Source organism: Lathamus discolor, chromosome 1 (genome assembly GCF_037157495.1).
Source record: "Lathamus discolor isolate bLatDis1 chromosome 1, bLatDis1.hap1, whole genome shotgun sequence".
Lineage (NCBI taxonomy): Eukaryota > Metazoa > Chordata > Aves > Psittaciformes > Psittacidae > Lathamus > Lathamus discolor.
The window spans coordinates 20123627-20142357 of NC_088884.1; the positions used below are offsets into that span (position 1 = coordinate 20123627).

Consider the following 18731-nt stretch of genomic DNA (forward strand, 5'->3'; position numbering starts at 1 on the left):
GGCACCTTATCTTTTTTCCACAGGCTGTCTTAAAATAGTTACGACAACTCTCACAAATATGTTTTTCCTCCCTTGCTGCCGTTTTTTGGTTACAGAAGTGTGACCTCTGCATCAGCCTGTCTTGTAATGCTGGCAGATGATTCAGTCTCCTTTTTGCAGACCTACAGAATGCCGTTTGATGCAAGCTGCACACATGTTGGGTCACAGTGATCAGGCTGGCACATCAGAAGGATGGCAGCCAACTTGCAATTCTCAGACCCATCTTTGTGATATTGCCAAATAAACCTCAGCTACATACTCGTTCTGGGTTCATCCTCAGAATGTAGGAGAGTTATCCTTGCTTAGTGCCAGAAACAAGGCATCCTTCCAGGAGAGAGCAGTACTTTTTAAGCAAATCTTGGGGCGACATCGCAACTCTTGGTTCAGAGGTATCCACAAAAGGGACTCCAGCATCCATACACATGTGGGCCAATGGCTATTAGCATGAGCCTTGTGTGTTTAAAGCTTGCTCCTTTAACACTGTTAAACTCTCTACTCACATAAGGGTGATAACTCATCTTGAAATTCAATTAATCTTTTCTTCAGGGTCTGCAATTGGTGTGGTCTTGGCTCTGTCTTTCCTTTCAGTCTTAACCTGAAGTTCAACACTGGTGTTGAACTATACTACACTGAAAGCAGTGTAATGGTGGCAGCAGGGGCTCTTCTGCAGTTGGAAGACTCTTAAGTTCAGGTGAGAAGTGATACCCAACAGTGGTTCTGCATAAAGGAGACAGCTGAGGGGAAAGGGATTCACAGCAGATTTTGGCATTCACTTAGATGATACATGCAAATTATGAGCTTTCCTGTACCTCAGGTGAGGCATCCCATGCCAACAGAACATGCTGTTAGCAAATGACAAAGGTGCAGTTTTAGCCATGCAGCTCCATGCATTTGAAAATCCTTCAGCCATCATAAGAAAGGAAATAAAAGAAACACACACCCCCCAGAAAAAAAAAAAAAAAAAAAAAAAAAAAAAGAGGGCAAAAGCATCACTCTGAGCTGCAGAAGGTATACAAGTGCTGGTGTAGTTAACACAGCATATCACACCCAGAGTACAAAAGGAGTATATTTCTGTTTAGGTACAGACACGACACTTTTCACAAGTTCATCTGTAATTCCAACGTTATGTTCATAGAAATGTAAACACACAAAAAAATAAGAAACCAATCCTTTTCAAACCTTCTCTGAAGTGAAGGGACAATGCAGTTAAAAGTGATTCACATGCCCAAAAAAGAACCCAAGCAGTGAGGAAGGATGCTATCTTTTCCTCCTTCATCAATTCACTGGTAGGAGAGATGGACTTTCTGAAGCAGTACTCACTGGTAGAAGGATTAGAAAAGTGGTAAATCTCTTTCATGTTGAAAATGAAAGCTTTAGTTTACTTCCCAGTGAGCTTTTACGGATGCACTCAGTGGACCAAGAGGGAAACAGAACTAAAAGCATCACGATGAGCTGCACAGCTGTGGTGGAGCTGTGGGTTCCCAGCACACCACGGTGCACGCTCGCTCTTATTCTCCTCTGAGTCCCTTGCCAGAAGCAAGGCACAGAAGACCCATCAACTAAAAGCATGCAGAGAAACAGAGGGAGCTAAATGGAAAGCATCACTTCTTTTTGTTCCCTTGTTTAATTTTCTCCATTGTATTTGCTGCATGTCTGAAGCACAGTCATAAGGCTGAGGGTTAGAATAACACAACAGGGACCATTTACAAATAATCACCAATTACCATTGCAAGCCTCAGATCAGAACCTGCATTTCAAAAAACATTCTTCTCCAGCTACACAAATTACATCAGTTATGGGGGCCCCAAGAACCAGCCTACTGGGCCTTTTCTCAATTGAACATTTCTGTAGTTGTTAGGACAAAATGCCACTGTCCGGAAGAAAAACGTCTGTATTTTAAGATCACTTCTGTGAGTTCACCATTCCCTCCCAACATAAGCAGAAAAGAAATGGATACACAGGAACTATAAGCAGCTCCACTACAGTAAGGACAAGAAAATTAATTGATTCTGAAGCTAAGACTATAGAGCTTCTAAAGCTTCACCCATATCCCTCCTTTCTAACCCCAAAACCAAACTTCTGAGAAACTTGAGAAATGAGAAATGGAACTATTTTAACAACTGATGCATGTCTCATTTTCCAGACACAAGACTGCCAGCACAGAATATGAACACAGCAGTAACAAGCTCTTCCTGTTGCTGAAAGACAAAATTGAAGAACTGGTTAATTGCCTTATGCCGTTACCAGTGATGGAAAGGTGGCCAAGTAGAGAATGTCCCTGAGCCCTAATGACTGGAATCAGGGAGAACACTCATGAAAATCATCTCGCAAGCCTCCCCTGCCCAGGTATTTTCCATCAGATATCTCCTTTGATCCAGTAGTATCTGAGAAGGGATAATGAATTTCTTGGACTGTGATCTGACCAAATATTGCTGCTTGGATATTAAGATGAGGAAACTTGTAATTGACCACTGCCTTTTCTTAAAATTGAGTCTTGTAAAATATTTGTCTGTGCGTTTTTGTCACAGTTTTCTGCTAAGTTTTACTGGACTACCAAAAGCTCAAAAGCCAAGTAAAAAAGTAACTTGCTTTCCATTACTAAAGGTTAGACTTTAAAATTACAAAATTACTTCATAATTAATGGTAAAAGTAAAGGAATATTTTCTAATTGTGGAGAAGGACTTGGGGGTGCTGGTTGATGAGAAAATGAACATGTGCCGGCTTCAGTGTGCGCTCGCAGCCCAGAAAGCCAACTGTATCCTGGGCTGCATCAAAAGGAGTGTGACCAGCAGGTCGAAGGAGGTGATCCTGCCCCTCTACTCTGCTCTTGTGAGACCTCACCTGGAATATTGTGTGCAGTTCTGGTGTCCTCAACATAAAAAGGACATGGAACTGCTGGAACAAGTCCAGAGGAGGGCCACGAGGATGATCAGGGGACTGAAGCTCCTCCCGTATGAAGACAGGCTGAGGAAGTTGGGGCTGTTCAGCCTGGAGAAGAGAAGGCTGTGTGGAGACCTCAGAGCAGCCTTCCAGTATCCGAAGGGGGCCTATAGGGATGCTGGGGAGGGACTCTTCATCAGGGACTGTAGTAACAGGACAAGGGGTAACGGGTTAAAACTTAAACAGGGGAAGTTTAGATTGGATGTAAGGAGGAAATTCTTTCCTGTTAGGGTGGTGAGACACTGGAATGGGTTGCCCAGGGAGGTTGTGAGTGCTCCATCCCTGGCGGTGTTCAAGGCCAGGTTGGATGAAGCCTTGTGTGGGATGGTTTAGTGTGAGGTGTCGCTGCCCATGGCAGGGGGGTTGGAACTAGGTGATCTTGAGGTCCTTTCCAACCCTAACTTTCTATGAGTCTATGATTCTGTGATTCTAATTTGCAGATTTATCTCCAGAAACTGCTGCACTATTGCCCTGGAGGAAGGTGCAGAGAGATCACGAGACAGCAAAGGCAAAGGGGTTTGACCTGGGCATTTCAATACTACTGCTCACATTGCATGTGCCACAGCCTGTTATGACAGTGCACAAAAACCAGCACAGAATTAGACGGCTAGCTTTACTTTGTTTCATTTTCCTTCCATCTAATTTAACTACGTACAGAGGAAATACTCTCAAAAGGATTAAAGACTGAATTGCATTCAGAGAGAACCAGTAAAACAGACAAGGGGCAGTACTAGGATACCGACTCCTTGCCCACAGATTTCTACCACAGTATTCTAAACTGGACATAAACCAAGAAGAGGAACTAAGACTAAATAAACAAGCTGAAATTTCATATATAAGCTGACAAAGATATCTTCCTGTTTTGTGTCTATTCACTTGCAGGTCTGCTGTAACATTCTTTTGAACATAAACAATAAAAGGACTATAAGTATGTATTTGTGGTTAATTTTATGCTGACCAGGAAAGAAGGTCTGAGAGAATTCTGGATTTCATTGAAAATAAAAACTGATCTCCAAACAAAATGCTCTTAGATTTGGAAGGCTCTGCTGCAGTAGTATCTGTGTACAACGAGCAGAATGACAAATTATTCATGGTGCATATTTATCACAGTGAAACTCCAGAGATACAAACATATATAAACAATGGATGCCTGTTGCTCTCAAAGGAAAACTTTTCTCATTTTAGGAAAGGTACACTAAGAACAGAAAACTTAAATGTAACAAAAACATCACAGTCTCACCCCCAGGAGAGTATTTATTTTCTCATGCTGGGCTGCAAACCAGCATGCTGACATTTCATCCTGAGGGAAAACACCGAAAAGTACACAATGCTCACAAGCCCCAACCACCCGCTTGAAGCTTTCTAGCTGGGAAGTGCCAGCCTAGTAGTATGCCACAGGTGAGCATCGTAAGATTTATTTTGCCAGCACTGCTGAAAAGATAAACAGAATAAAGATGTCCAGAGAAATCACATACACGTACAGGACTATATGAAGCTATAAATACAGATGCAGATCAGCATTTTTTGACTATTTAATTTCAGAAAAAAACCACCACAAATTAGCAGCACTGCACTAGCAACTGTGCAAGCAGCATGCTGTGTGGGAGTGGGCTTGAGTGCTGGGGTACACCTCCATGACAACGTGCTAGCAAGCAGACCGATTGAAGCTCGTTCTCCATTAGCTAACTGAGGTACTACAGGCAGGGTAGCTCCGTGTACAGCTGCCTAGACACCTGCTCAAAACACCTGCAAACATAGCTCTGAGGCCCAAGGTATTTCCTGCCTTGGTACAGTCACTTATGAATCCTCTTTCCTTTACATCAGCCTTAGAACTCATATCCCTGCTGATCACTCCCTTCTGTAAAGACTGTCACCTAGCTGGGTGCAAAGAATTACAGGAGTAAAACATAAAGCAATACAAAATCCTGCCCCTCTACTCTACTCTCGTGAGACCTCACTTAGAGTACTGTGTACAGTTCTGGTGTCCTTAACATAAAAAGGACATGGAACTGCTGGAACAAGTCCAGAGGAGGGCCACAAGGATGATCAGGGGACTGGAGCACCTCCTGCATGAAGACAGGCTGAGGAAGTTGGGGCTGTTCAGGCTGGAGAAGAGAAGGCTGCGTGCAGACCTCATAGCAGCCTTCCAGTATCTGAAGGGGGACTATAGGGATGCTGGGGAGGGACTCTTCATTAAGGACTGCAATGACAAGACAAGAGGTAACGGGTTCAAATTTAAACAGGGGAAGTTTAGATTGGATATAAGGAGGAAGTTCTTTACTGTAAGGGTGGTGAGGCACTGGAATGGGTTACCCAGGGAAGTTGTGAATGCTCCACCCCTGCAGGTGTTCAAGGCCAGGTTGGACAGAGCCTTGGATGGCATGGTTTAGTGTGAGGTGTCCCTGCCTATGGCAGGGGGGTTGGAACTAGATGATCTTGAGGTCCTTTCTAACCCTGACTATTCTATGATTCCATGAAACTGTCATAACCACACCAGGATCTGGTGCTGTGTCTGGAACCTCAATTTCAGAAATAAGTGAAAGGTCCAAAGAAGGACCATAATAAATTCCCAATAACAAATTATTTACTACAGGTTAACAATATCTAATTTGCTCAGCATTTTTTGTTTTGCCAAGGAGGCACAAGACAAACCCATTATACAGAGGGTAATACAACAAAAGAGGAGATTGTACAATTCACATTTAACAAACAGCAAGCTAAGCAATGAGCTTAAGTTAATAAGAAAAGCTGAACTAGGACATTAGGGGAAATGGTTTGATGGCAAGGCCAAGTGGAAAGAACAGTTTCCTTAATGAGGTAGTTACTGTTCACTACCAGTGCCCAAAACAGGCATTTACTAACTGGAACAGACTAGGTAATCTATTTCTCTTAGTATGCTCTGTTTAAGATAATGATGTTGCTTGTTGAGAATCTCAGGTGGATAGCAACTTTATGCCTGGATTTAACTTTGAAGAAACCTCCTTCTCAGTCTTGTAAAACCTTTTTAAGGCAACACAAAACAGAAAGACGCCTCTTTGGCACCAAAAAGCTTACTTCAGAAGATAAAAGCTTGAGAGGAATCTAGGTTTCCCATTTGGCTTTTCAGCCATACCCTATGGTGGAAAATGTAGACCAGTCAAAACCTGAAAACAATCACTAAGAAAATATTTACATCATCACTGTGTTCTGCCTACACAGTTCTCAGGATATAAGAATTTGTTGTCGTCTTTTGAAAAGAGTAACAGAACAGAAATGAAATCGAGTTGAGAGAGATACGTGAGAATTTAAAACCTCGCTTCTCATTTACTGACTCCTGGATTTCAGCCATGCATTTGCTGACCTCTCTGGCTTGGTTTACTCAGAGATTATCAATTCACCATTAAGAACAAAATGCCACTTCTCCAACACACTACTTTAAAGTTTAAAAGACTTTGACAAGTCACACATCCCTAAAGATCTGGCAGGTAAGGCTTTCTATCACAAAGTAAAATGCTAACAGAGAGGTTCAGTCAATACATGCATACAGAAAGTTATTTATTCCACCATGTAGAAATCTAAGAGTAAATGAAATAATATCTAGAGTATGTACATGAGAACAGGAGTTTTTATGCTTTATTATTTGTTTGCTTGGTGGGTTGGGTTTGGGGGTTTTGGTTGGTTGGTAGTTTTGTTTTAAGATCAAGAAATCCTTTAGCTATTAGTTGCCTGCAATTCAGTCAAAAGCTTAATTAGAAAAATACGGCAACTTTCTACACCGGATCTCTGCTCAAAACTTGGAGCCTAATGAAACTACATGAGAAAATTTCAGCCCACAGAGTCAGAAGAGAGAGACCCTGGTTGGACTAACTTTGGCCCAGAGTCCATAGGCATCTTGTGGAAATTTTCGCTTGTCTTATATTCAGATGCTTCAAGTGTGCTATTAATGTGAAATTACATGCCTCTCCCTGGTCATGGAAAAAGACAGCAAGTCAGAGACTGGCCTGAGGATCTGTTTGACTGCTGAAATAAAAAGTAAGTGTCCTGTTGATGCTCATTAGTTTGCAGAGTCCCTGACTACTGCTGACTGGAACACACAGACACCACAATATGAAGGCACAAAGGAAAATTTGCTGGCATTAACATAACTCTTTTAATTAAATACTTTGCAGTATTATTTTCACTTGAAAAGGTCCTAGAATCATAGAATAGTCTGGATTCTAAGGGACCTTCAAAGCTCATCTAGTCCAACCCCCCTGCAACAAGCAGGGACATCTTCAACGAGATCAGGTTGCCCAGAACCACAAGAAGGCTGGCGCTGAATGTCTCCAGGGATGGCACATTTACCAACTCTCTGGGCAACCTGTGCCAGTGTTTTACCACCCTCATGGTAAAGAATTTTTCCTCACATCCAGCTTGAATCTCCCTTTTTAGTTTAAAACCATCACCTCTCATCCTTTCGCAACAGGCCCTGCTAAATGGTCTTTCCTCATCTTTTTCATAGGCCTCCTTTAAGAACTGAAAGACTACAATAAGGTCTCCTTGGAGTCTTCTCTTCTCTAGGCTTAACAACCCCCAACTCTCTCAGCCTTTCCTCAGATTGGTCCTTAAGGTCAGCTCTGTGCTGAGACCTGGAAAAGACAGTGGGAAGTATAACCTAAAAAGATTAAGAGTTCTCATCCTTTCACCATCTAGTGAGAGAAAAATCATTCCAAATACTTATTTCAAAATCCAAAATTGATAATAAAATTTTAATATCTCCTGCAAGATGTCTACAGCACTGGTGTTAAACTGTCACATTTCTCATTAGCATCAGGATAGATGAACAAACACATACCCCTCCCCTCCTTTTTCAGTTGCCCAGAAGACAGCATCAACAAAAATGTGTACTGTCCATGTCCATGCAACATACTGTTAATTGTGCAAACTGAACTGTCAGTTAAGTTTTGTTTTCCTTTAAGATGGAGTAAAACAACACTGGGATTAGGAAAATAGTAATTAAGCAATGAGAACAAATTCACTGTTGTGTAACAATATGAGCCATTCCTGGTTTTCTAATTGGTTTGGTCAGATTAACAGGCATTCAGAATTTAGCTAAGAAACAAGTAAATAATATCACACAGTAAGCACAGTAATGCTTACTACAGTAAAGACATACCTCACTACCCAACGCTAATTACTACTGCAGCCTAGTGTCAGATCTACAAGGCATCATTATTTTTGTCTGGAACAGCGGCCACAAAATGAACGAAAGGGATACCATTACTGGGAATTGTTCTTTCATTTAAATTAAGTAAGCTATTTCTTTCTCTCTTGCTATCAGCACACACCACTTTCAAAGCTAAGGATTTGTACAATTCATGCACTAAAGTGTATCCATAAACTACCTACCTCACTTAGAAATTTGATATACAGGTCTGTTATAAGTACATCTGTAATGCTTACATGGAAACTGTATGACATCCTCATTCAAATCAACAATGATTCATCCATAAATGTCAGTGTCCAGACAGGATAGATACAGTTTCAGCAGACTGCAATTATGTTTTGTGCAGATGTACAACAAAATGTTTTGCTTCTCTGACACCATACAGGTAGAAGTGAAAATGGGATTTCCAGTCCTCGAAAGCACAGAGAATATAATTACATGTAGAAATTTGTAAAACAAGAGACTAGAGGATTTCAGCACTGATACACATCCCATGCAAGAGCAATACACCACCACTCTCAAGAGAAAGCTGTGAATTGGGAAGCCTACTATTTGACTCTATCAGGTCCCTCCTTAGCACAGAAGTCTAGATCATGTAAAGCATGTTTCTATTCGTTGTATGTGTTTCCCCTGACTCTTCTGTGGAAAATAGACTGCTAATACTGAGGCAGTCTCCATTACACACCAAATTGTGGTTGGTGATCCAAAACATTGAAAGCCTTAGAGCTTCTTCACTGAAATCGATGACCTAGATAGATCTTGGTTATGCTGCTTTCTGGAGGGGGCCTAAAAACATTTTTATGAAGCTTTTCAAAGAACGGGCCTAAACAAGACCTCTAATGCCAACATTACACTGACCTCAGGTTTGCCTACTTTTTAAAGCAACTGGAAGGAAAACCAACTGTGTAAGCGCTGATAGGTGCAATTATAAACAGATACGTTGTTGAAAGGCTCCCTCACAAAGCAAAACACAAGATTATCCTAAAGTTAATGTAAGGAAACAGTCTGTGGACACAGCTTCTCCAAATGAGACTGTATCAACAATAAATCCCAACTTGGCCTAGTATTCAGGTTTTTGAAGAGAACCTAAACAGAGCAAAAAGCCCATGCTCTTAAATACATGTGTATGCCAATTATGAATTCTAAGAAAAATGAAAGCAGAAACCAATAAATTTATGCTCCGAAACCCAATTAACTTATACAATTATTATCCTAATGTATTTGAATAAATGTTTAATCTACTTATTCCATTACTTTGCCTCAACGATATCAAAACAGAACATTCCGACATTTAATTACTATTTATTTTGTGTGTACTATGTTTTGATTCTAATGAATACTTTTTATTTCCTTTAGGTGTCATCTTCATCCCTGAAATATTCATCAGAATCAATTATGCCTTTTGTTGCCTTGAATAAAAACTGTGTATCTAAAATAGCTGGTATTAAAAATCAAGCTCTAAAAGCAACCGAAATACCACTTAGTCCAGAAAGCTAGTTCTTTTCTGGAATTTCATCACTTCCATGCAAAAAACCTTCAGACCAGGTTTTACATAATTACAGGGAGAAACAGCATCACTGCTACAGTCCTTCCTTTACAGAAAGGACTTTTCTCTCACCTTTTCTCAGACTAGCCATACATCTGAATGTCTTTATGTAAAAAATCTCCAATAAACAACAGTTGTCCTTTTCTAAGGAGAAGTGAAAGGAATAATCAATGGTTTTCATCACACTATGGTGTGCTTCCACTATGGGCCAAACTGCTCTGTGTTGAACAGAGAAATAAAGAAACAGTGATGTTACCACAGGTACATTTGCACTGGCAGATGTTAATGGGGTTGTTTCATATATCATTTTCTTCTGTTTTTAGTTTCTGTAGAACTTTCAAACTCCTTAACAGCCCAATATCAACCACTCTGAATATGCCCAAGACTGGGATTAGCTGCCTTTGCTTTGCACCATGACCACCTCCAACAGCTGCCAAAGCCAAGATGAGGAATCTTTTCTTTATCTGTACACTGCCCACAGCACAGGGAAGGAAGTTTTCCCTCAACCTCAAGAGGAGAGGGAAGGCAGGCTACATGACCAAAGACTGACCAAAGCAGCCCATTCTGGCTTAGAAGAGGTGTGCCTACAGACACCAGTTTGTGTCTAAGCAGCAACACGCAGCCAGTATTTATGCCTTACTCCTCGCTTCCCATCATGTTACAGAGGATTTGCGCTGGCTGTTCAGAGGAGGAAGGTAATTGCAGGACACTCGCTTTACTTACTGCAGAAACTGAAAGACGCCACATGCTCCCATTCTAAAGAGGGAAGGGAAAGGGCTTTTCTTACCATTTAGAAAGCCACAGAGTGTAGATTTGGATTGGATAAAAGGAAGAATTTTTTGTAATATGGGTGGTGAGTCACTAGAACACGTTGCCTAGAGAAGCTGTGGATACCCCATCACTGGAAGTGTTCAAGGCCAGACTGGATGGGCCTTTGAGCAACTTGATCTTGTGGTAGGTGTTCCTGCCTGTGCAAGGTTGGACTAGATGACCTTCAAGGTCCCTCCCAACACAAACCATTCTATGATTCGATGATATGGGACCTCTCTTCTTTCTTACTGTTGATTTTGGTAGTTTTCTACTTTTAGACCAACTTTAAAATAACAAACAAAAAAACCCAACCAACAAACCAACAAACAAAACCCCAAAACCCCAAAACCATCTAAACTCTTCCTACAACCAGTCAGTGTCAATCCATTAGCTAAGTCTGCACACTAATCTCCTGCCTCATCAATTTTCACCATTGGCTATAGCTCAGCTCTTTCCTCTTACCTGACTTTGGCAGACAACAGTTTAATTTGCCAAGGATTCCAATACCTGAATTTAAATAGAAATTAGGTTGAACATGATTTCTCTATCACAGGCAAACTGGTACAGCTGAACTAAGTTTGATTTTACATTCTGAAAACCCCTCATAGAGCTAATGGCTACAGATCATGCATTTAACATTCAGATTAAAGCAGCATTAGTAATTATGGCTTAGAGCTGCATATTTAAAATGAAGCAGCAAGAAAAACAGGAAAACCACCAGTAAATAAAATTTACTGACACTTCACAATGCTTAAGCAGAGCTGAAAATCTGAGAACTTGCTATCACTACAATATTGAAAAAGTTTTCACAGCATTTCAAACATTCATCAAAGTTTTTTGCACCCCTTTAACTCACATGTAAGACTGCATAAATTCAAAACAAAAGAATTAGTGAGTTTATTAGCCCAAGGTATATGCATGCCTATTCAACCACAGAATCATAGAACAGTTTGGGTTGTAAGTGACCTTAAATATCGACTAGTTCAGACTAGAACTGAAGAGCTGAACAATGTACTCCAAGTGGGGTCTCACAACAGCGAAGTAGAGGGGAAGAATCACCTTTCTCCACCTGCTGGTCATGCTCCTTTTGATGAAGCCCAGGATACGGTTGGCTTTCTGGGCTGTGAGCGCACACTGCCTGCTCATGTTGAGATTTTCGTCAATCAACATCCCCCAAGTCCTTCTTCTCAGGGCAACTCGCAATCCATTTCCACACAGGATTGTCCTAATGTATGCATATTAAAGGTGGCAAATGAACCTCTTAGGGGTCTGCACAAGAGCATTTTCCAACCATCATGAAAGACCATTTTCCAACTGTCATGAAAGAGCATTCAAGAATTAATAAATAGAAGATTATCTACTATTTTACTGGTAACTTTTAAAAAGTGGGTTGAAACATGCAAAGAAAGACTTTATTTCATTAAGTCACTTTTTCACTTAATTTTACACTTAGCAGTGTGTCCAATATAATTACTCATAATAAATTGCCATATGATTGAATTTTTCTCCTTATCCAAAAGTATCACCAACATCTGATGTTCTGCTGATTAGAATCTGGCTCAATATCTGTAATGGAATTTTCTACAAAAGAAATGTTGTGTTAATTCTGAGAGAATGATTGGAGAAAGAGAACTGTAAACACTTTCATACCTTCTCTAAAACTGGGATGGAAGAAGACATAATTCCTCAAGACAATCTTTTTAATACATATACAAAAATGAATCATGCTAAATTTCAGTGAGACTTTCAGGAAGGGTAGTGGGTTGATAGCTGAAGATTACACAGAACACAAAAATGACCATTTCTGAAGAATTAAAGAAGACTTTATGCAACTTTTCTTACTAATTGTTTTCCTATTACATTTTTTAAGATAAATGAAAAACAATGCCAGAATATTACCAGAAGGTCTTGAAAACCACAGGAACATCATAAAAGACATAATGCTGGGGGATAATGCAACAAGATTAACCAGTGTAAATCTTCCTGAGTAGTCCTGACACAGGAGCATAACTCTCTTACAACACAGTGAATTTGAATTCATATTTATTTACTTGGTAAATACATTATTCTTTCAGCAAATATTTCTAGAAAAGTAAATCAAAGACTGTGCTAAATCCTTCGAACTTTCTAAATCCTACGAACTTACTCTTAGCTTCCTAAGAGGACAAATTCCGAACAAACACATTATAGACAGATTTAGTGATTCAAAACACCTGCAACTAGTGATGCAGAATTTATTTCACATGCCCAAAACAAACCTTCTCTCTCAGATTCAAAGAGATGGGGGTGGGAAATCAACTCCAGTAATGAAAATACCCTGGCTTTGAAAGCAATACTGTAGCAGTTCTCAAACCATGACTACTATATAGGATTAAAGTCAAATTAATAATTTTCAGAGTAAAATAATTACTGTGCAGACCACGTATTTGTTCCCTTCCATGTCAGATAAAATTGAACTGTAGCTCAGCAACTGAAGTATAAAGAAATTAACACTGAATTGACAGAAATGAGCAAGACATTCATCATTCAAAATACTAACAAACATCATCGCACAGGAGATACGATGGACCACATGTAGAAGACAGAGGTGAGAAAGCATTAGAGCACAGCATCAACATAACACACAAAGAAGTAACAGAGATTAATACTTTCAACAAATGGGTAATGAAGCAAATGAAAAAGGCACAAGAGATACATATAAGTGATGATATGAGAACTTGTGGTAAGATGCATAAAATTTGATTAAAAAGCACTGAAGAGGAGCAGCAGCTTGAACTGTCTCCAGCTGGATCTCACCATTGCAATGTTCATTAAATCTAATATTGCATACTGGTGATTATCTATTACAATCCTGAAAAGTAATTAAAAATGACTAGCAAATGTTGACTCAAAGTGCACAAGGCCAGAAGAAAATCTCTGGAAAGAACGGAAAATGGAATTGGAGGAAGGGGAGCAAAAACAAAGCAAAAAGACTGAAGAACCAAATTCCAGCTGGTAGATGAGCTCATGGTGTATTAACACAGGATGATGATTCCAGTAGCCCATGGTGTCATTATAGCCTTTTCAGTGATGCCAAGATTTTTGAAATCTGTTTGAAACTGGACAGCTAGAACACTTGTACACTTAATTCAAAGTAATGAATGGCTAAAAATAGCTGGATAATTTGAGTCTGCCATTTTATAGGGCTATCTTAGATTATTTTGCATAGCTTTCCATTGCAACAGCAGATATGATGAAAAACATAGTTCTCAACGTGTCCAAAACACCTCATTAACTCCAAGTTAATCTTAACAGGACAGTTATTGGTTAGGAATTTATTTTAAAATCATTTTTATTCACTATCACATCCTTTCTGAAGGGCAGGCTACTCCCTCTAACACATCAAGCTTCTTACACAGCTTGCTGAAAGACAACCACAAACATTATGTCCTTTTCAATTCTACCCCATGTTCAGCATCTTGAGACATCCTACTCCCCTGAAACTTACTGTTGGGCAGCTAACTAGCTCAGCCTTGCCCTGCATCATCTTCCAAGCTGTTCTTTCTCCCAGTCTTAATTTCTTCTTCAGTTATACAGAAGAAAGGATTACTTTCCAACAAATCCTGCACTGTTCCCACATCCTGATGTAGTACATATTCCCTGTTTCACCTGCAGACCTATCCCCATCCTTTCACAAGTGTCTTTATGTGATTTCCTTCACTTGAACTGCCACAGTTCTGATCAGACTGTGATTTGGAGAATCTTACATGGAGTCCTCACATTTCTGCACAACAGGGAAACCATTTGCTCACCCCCATCTATTTTTTTTTTTTTTTTTGTGCAACATAATTTAATGTAGATAAAAACAAGCTAGGACCTAAGTCACCTTTTTCACCATGAAGTTTCATTCACTAGCAAAGAAATAGCTGACAAAGGACAAACAATATACAAAAAATAAGGCTAAAAAATCTGAAAAAAAGAAAAAAAAACACAGATGTGGCAGAATGAAATACAGAGAAAACCCTACAAATGAAATGCAAGTTTAACACACATCCCTTATGATTGACCAAACAAGTCTGAAGTTAGATAAGACAAAATGAATCTGCAGTACCACTCGCTAAGAGTAAGCAATAAATTCTCTAGCCATATGCTGCTAATGTTACAAAAAAGACAGCGAACTGTCCTCTTACTTGGGAATGGGACCTGTCCTTTAAGCAATTAAGGACACATCTAAAGAGCTCCACTGCTGCCTGTAGGCACTGAGCATGCCTCAGGGAGGTCACAGTAGAAGTTGAGAACTTGCCCAGCTGCATGGAAAGCTTCTCTTCTTTGGGAAGGGAACAGGCAGTTTCTCTCCAAAAAACTCTGCATGGTAACTAAAAAATCAGAACACATTTCTCAAGATGGTAACCTACAACTGAAGTGCTGATTAAAAGAGGTACCTTAGACATATGGAGATAAAGATAGCAGTGCCTAGTTGTATCAAATGCTGCCAGAAAGATTTTTAGCACCAGGTTTTTTTGTCTTTCTTTTTTTCCCTTCTTCAAAAAGCATGGATGTTTTCCAGTTCAGTTTATCTCTTGTGCCCAGGCAGTGGATTTCAACTTTTAAAACAGCAGAGTAGGAGGAAGCTGTTTCTAGAAGGTTTGGAAGTTCACAGCCTTTGAAACTTAAAATGCCTTTACTTGTATCTGAAAAGAGATCCTATGAACTTTTTAAACAATACAGAAAACAAAGCACATAACTTACCTCATAGTAACTTCGCACAGCATTGCAAAATGCTTCATCTGCTACAATTTGAGTCTCCCCATTCAAAAAGGCCTGGAAACGTTCCTTCAGGATCTGTAGCTGCTGCTTATTGAGCTATGCAAGAAAAAAAAGGAGAAGGGAGAGAACAATAAATTAAGTTAGTCTCGAAGTAAAAATATACAACACTATACACATTTGGAAGCTGTGAACAGGGAGGAAAATGCACAGGCTTCCTGGCCGCTTGCTCCCTAGAGAGTGGCAGCTCCTCAGAGACCTAGCTGTATAAGTCAGGTGGCTGCAGCAAGTCATGTATGCACTCAGCATGCAACTAAACCTCTATATTCTTTCCCTTGGGATGCTACAGCTAAGTCTGCATGGATACTTCTCCTGAGCAATATTTCATATGCACATGCTGACCTTCCCCATGACAGCAGCACCAACTAATAAAACTTGTCTTTTAGCTCCATCCTTCAAATATTTATTTTTTTTTTCCAGTGCCTCACCACCCTAACAGGAAAGAATTTCCTCCTTATATCCAATCTAAACTTCCCCTGTTTAAGTTTTAACCCGTTACCCCTTGTCCTGTCACTACAGTCCCTAATGAACAGTCCCTCCCCAGCATCCCTATAGGCCCCCTTTGGATACTGGAAGGCTGCTATGAGGTCTCCATGCAGCCTTCTCTTCTCCAGGCTGAACAGACCCAACTTCCTCAACCTATCTTCATACGGGAGGTGCTCCAGTCCCCTGATCATCCTCGTGGCCCTCCTCTGGACTTGTTCCAGCAGTTCCATGTCCTTTTTATGTTGAGGACACCAGAACTGCACACAATACTCCAGGTGAGGTCTCACAAGAGCAGAGTAGAGGGGCAGGGTCACCTCCTTCGACCTGCTGGTCACGCTCCTTTTGATGCAGCCCAGGATACGGTTGGCTTTCTGGGCTGCGAGCGCACACTGCCGGCTCATGTTCATTTTCTCATCGAATATTCCGAACTTTAAATTTAACATTAAAAAAACCCAAACACAAGTAATTAATTTTTTTTTTCATCCTTCCTGTATCTTGCTTAGTTAAAAATTAACAAATAAATACATGTGTAGCCAGAAACTGAAAATATTTTTCTAGAAGTTACATTTGTAATGGTTAACCTGCAACAAATAACATTATTCTGACCACACCATTGTCTCTTACAGAAGAACTTCTTTGTATCTGCAGTGAGCATGGTGACCATAGGCTATCAGGTCTATAGTGTTGACCCTTTGAAGCTGCAACTGTGTTACAAGATTAGCAAAATTACTGGTATCCTGAGAATGTGCCTACCTTGGACAATTTCTTTCCTTGATATCAAGGGAAGATCCTAGAGTTTGTTATGTTTGTCATGTCTTGTGTTTCTATGGAACATGTAGCAATTTACTGCAACACTCTCTTGAAATGGAATGTAAACCTGAAAACTGTTCTATTTTCACAGAAAACAAAAGTATAGCTGCCATTTAAATACTTGATATGAGAAATCCTCTGAAAAATGGTGAAATGTACGCAGTACAGATGCAAAGCCAAAGAACTGTGCCTTTGGAAAAAAAATAATCTAAGCTACTTAAAAATGATAATTCTGTTCCTCTTCTTAATGAAACTATTAACGATAAAGAACAAGCCCCAAGAAACCCCTACAGAAGACGACTCCTGTTGAGGCAAGCAAACTTCAGCAGAGGCTGGTGTGACTTGGAAAAATTTCCTGCATGAGCTCTTGAGAGCAGCAGCCCAACACAGACACATTGACAGCCTGCACCACTGCTAGTTAAAAATCCATGGAAGAGAAGTACTTGTTTTATGTCTGCACATAGACCAAAAGCGCACCTACCCACCTGTCTGCCAGACATCCACTCCTTGCACAGAATCTGGACCACAAAGGTTAGCTGTTTCTAACAGAAACCAAGATTTATTCCCAGCTATGCAGGACAGGTCTTTCCCCTTATTCAATTCCCTTTAATTCTCTTCATTTTCTAAAGATACTAGACAAGTCAAGATAATTGAAAATACAAATTATAAAGGATGGTTTAACTTTTTTTCTAGCGTAGACTTGTTCTCAAAGGGGAAGTAAAGAGCCAAGTGATCCTGCAGACGGTGCGCCACTGCTGAGCCAGCAGCTCCTTCATCCCATGGAGTATTCACAGCTCCGCCACGAGAACACGCGGGCTTCCTGCCAAGGCAATTATGGAAATGTGTTTTCATGCTTGCAGACTTCATTCTTTAGGTGATTTGCTTGTCTATTACCCACATATCAAACAAAAACATTACGAATAAGGCAATGAAATATAAATTTAATTCTGACTTCCTCATTCCTAACCATCATAGTTCACCAAACTAAAATGCTTTTAAAATATTTATATATGGCTTTCATACCAATTCAGGTAGTAAGCAATTCTAAGGATTGAGTGACTCGTTAGGATTACTGTACATTCCTTACATTACTTTTTGGATGAAATCTGGATGTGTAGGGGAATAAAGTTCTGCAAAACTACAAAATAATAACAAATCCAATGGAAAACATGGAAAGCTACACATTGCACTAAGGATAATCTGAACACTATTTTATAGGTCCCAAGTACTGTCATCTATAGAGACACAGTTAACTGACAAGATGCAGAATAATTTATAGTAGTCTGCTGCAGCATACAGTTCCTCTGGGTTTTTTATTTGTCAGAATATTTAGTGTACAGTGAATTCTCAGTCATATTTTACTTTTTTAAATGTTGGCAATTTTTAATTACACTCATTGATTTGCAGCCAAATGCCTTTAATACTGAAAAATCCAAAACTAACAGCAAAAGTAGTAGCTCAGAAATGCAGAATAAAAAGGGACATCTAATTCCATTAGAAAGCCATAATAGCAAATGGAGAGAAACAGGCATGTGCACAGGACATTAACTCCTCGACACTGCCAAACAGCTCAACCTATCCAAGTCTGAGCTTGCTTTGAAGTTGTCCATCTTGGTTAACAAGGAACAAGAGATGAGGACATCATGCACAGCCAGTTCCTAAGTGAAATGCTTAAAATCTGGGGTCAATGAGCCTGGCCAGATTCTCTCAGGGAGGAGTTCACATAAAGGAGCTCAAAAGCCTTCTGCAGGAGGATTACCTTTCTACTGCACATGCCCCTTCCTGCTTTCCTCTGGGTCAGACCTTTGCTTTCAGCTCCCCACTACTTCTTCACATCTTTACTATCGGTGCAGACATAGAGTCCGCATTTTAACTCTAACAGAAAGAACCACGAACAGCAAAATAAAAATAAAAAATTACAGAATCATAGAACAGTTTGGACTGGAAAGAACCTTAAGATCACTAAGTTCCAACCCCTCTGCCATGGGCAGCGACACCTCACACCAGACCATGTCACCAAAGGCTAAGTCCAACGTGGCCTTGAACACTGCTAAGGATGGAACAACCTCTTCCAGTGCCTCACCAACTTCAGAGTAAACGCCTTCTTCCTTA

At 40.1% G+C, this 18731-nt stretch overlaps 1 protein-coding gene across 7 annotated transcripts in view; it reads right to left on the bottom strand.

Moving 5' to 3' along the window:
- Window positions 1–18731, bottom strand: part of CADPS2 (calcium dependent secretion activator 2) — a 315891-nt gene that overhangs the window by 234110 nt on the left and 63050 nt on the right. For all 7 annotated transcript variants that reach the window (XR_010608797.1, XM_065663295.1, XM_065662937.1 and 4 more), the window contains exon 2: window positions 15249–15362. Coding sequence is in view for 6 of the 7 variants with exons in the window: in XM_065663295.1 (XP_065519367.1) it covers window positions 15249–15362 (114 nt within the window). In the remaining variant the exon portion in view is untranslated. The remainder of the gene's footprint in view (window positions 1–15248; window positions 15363–18731) is intronic.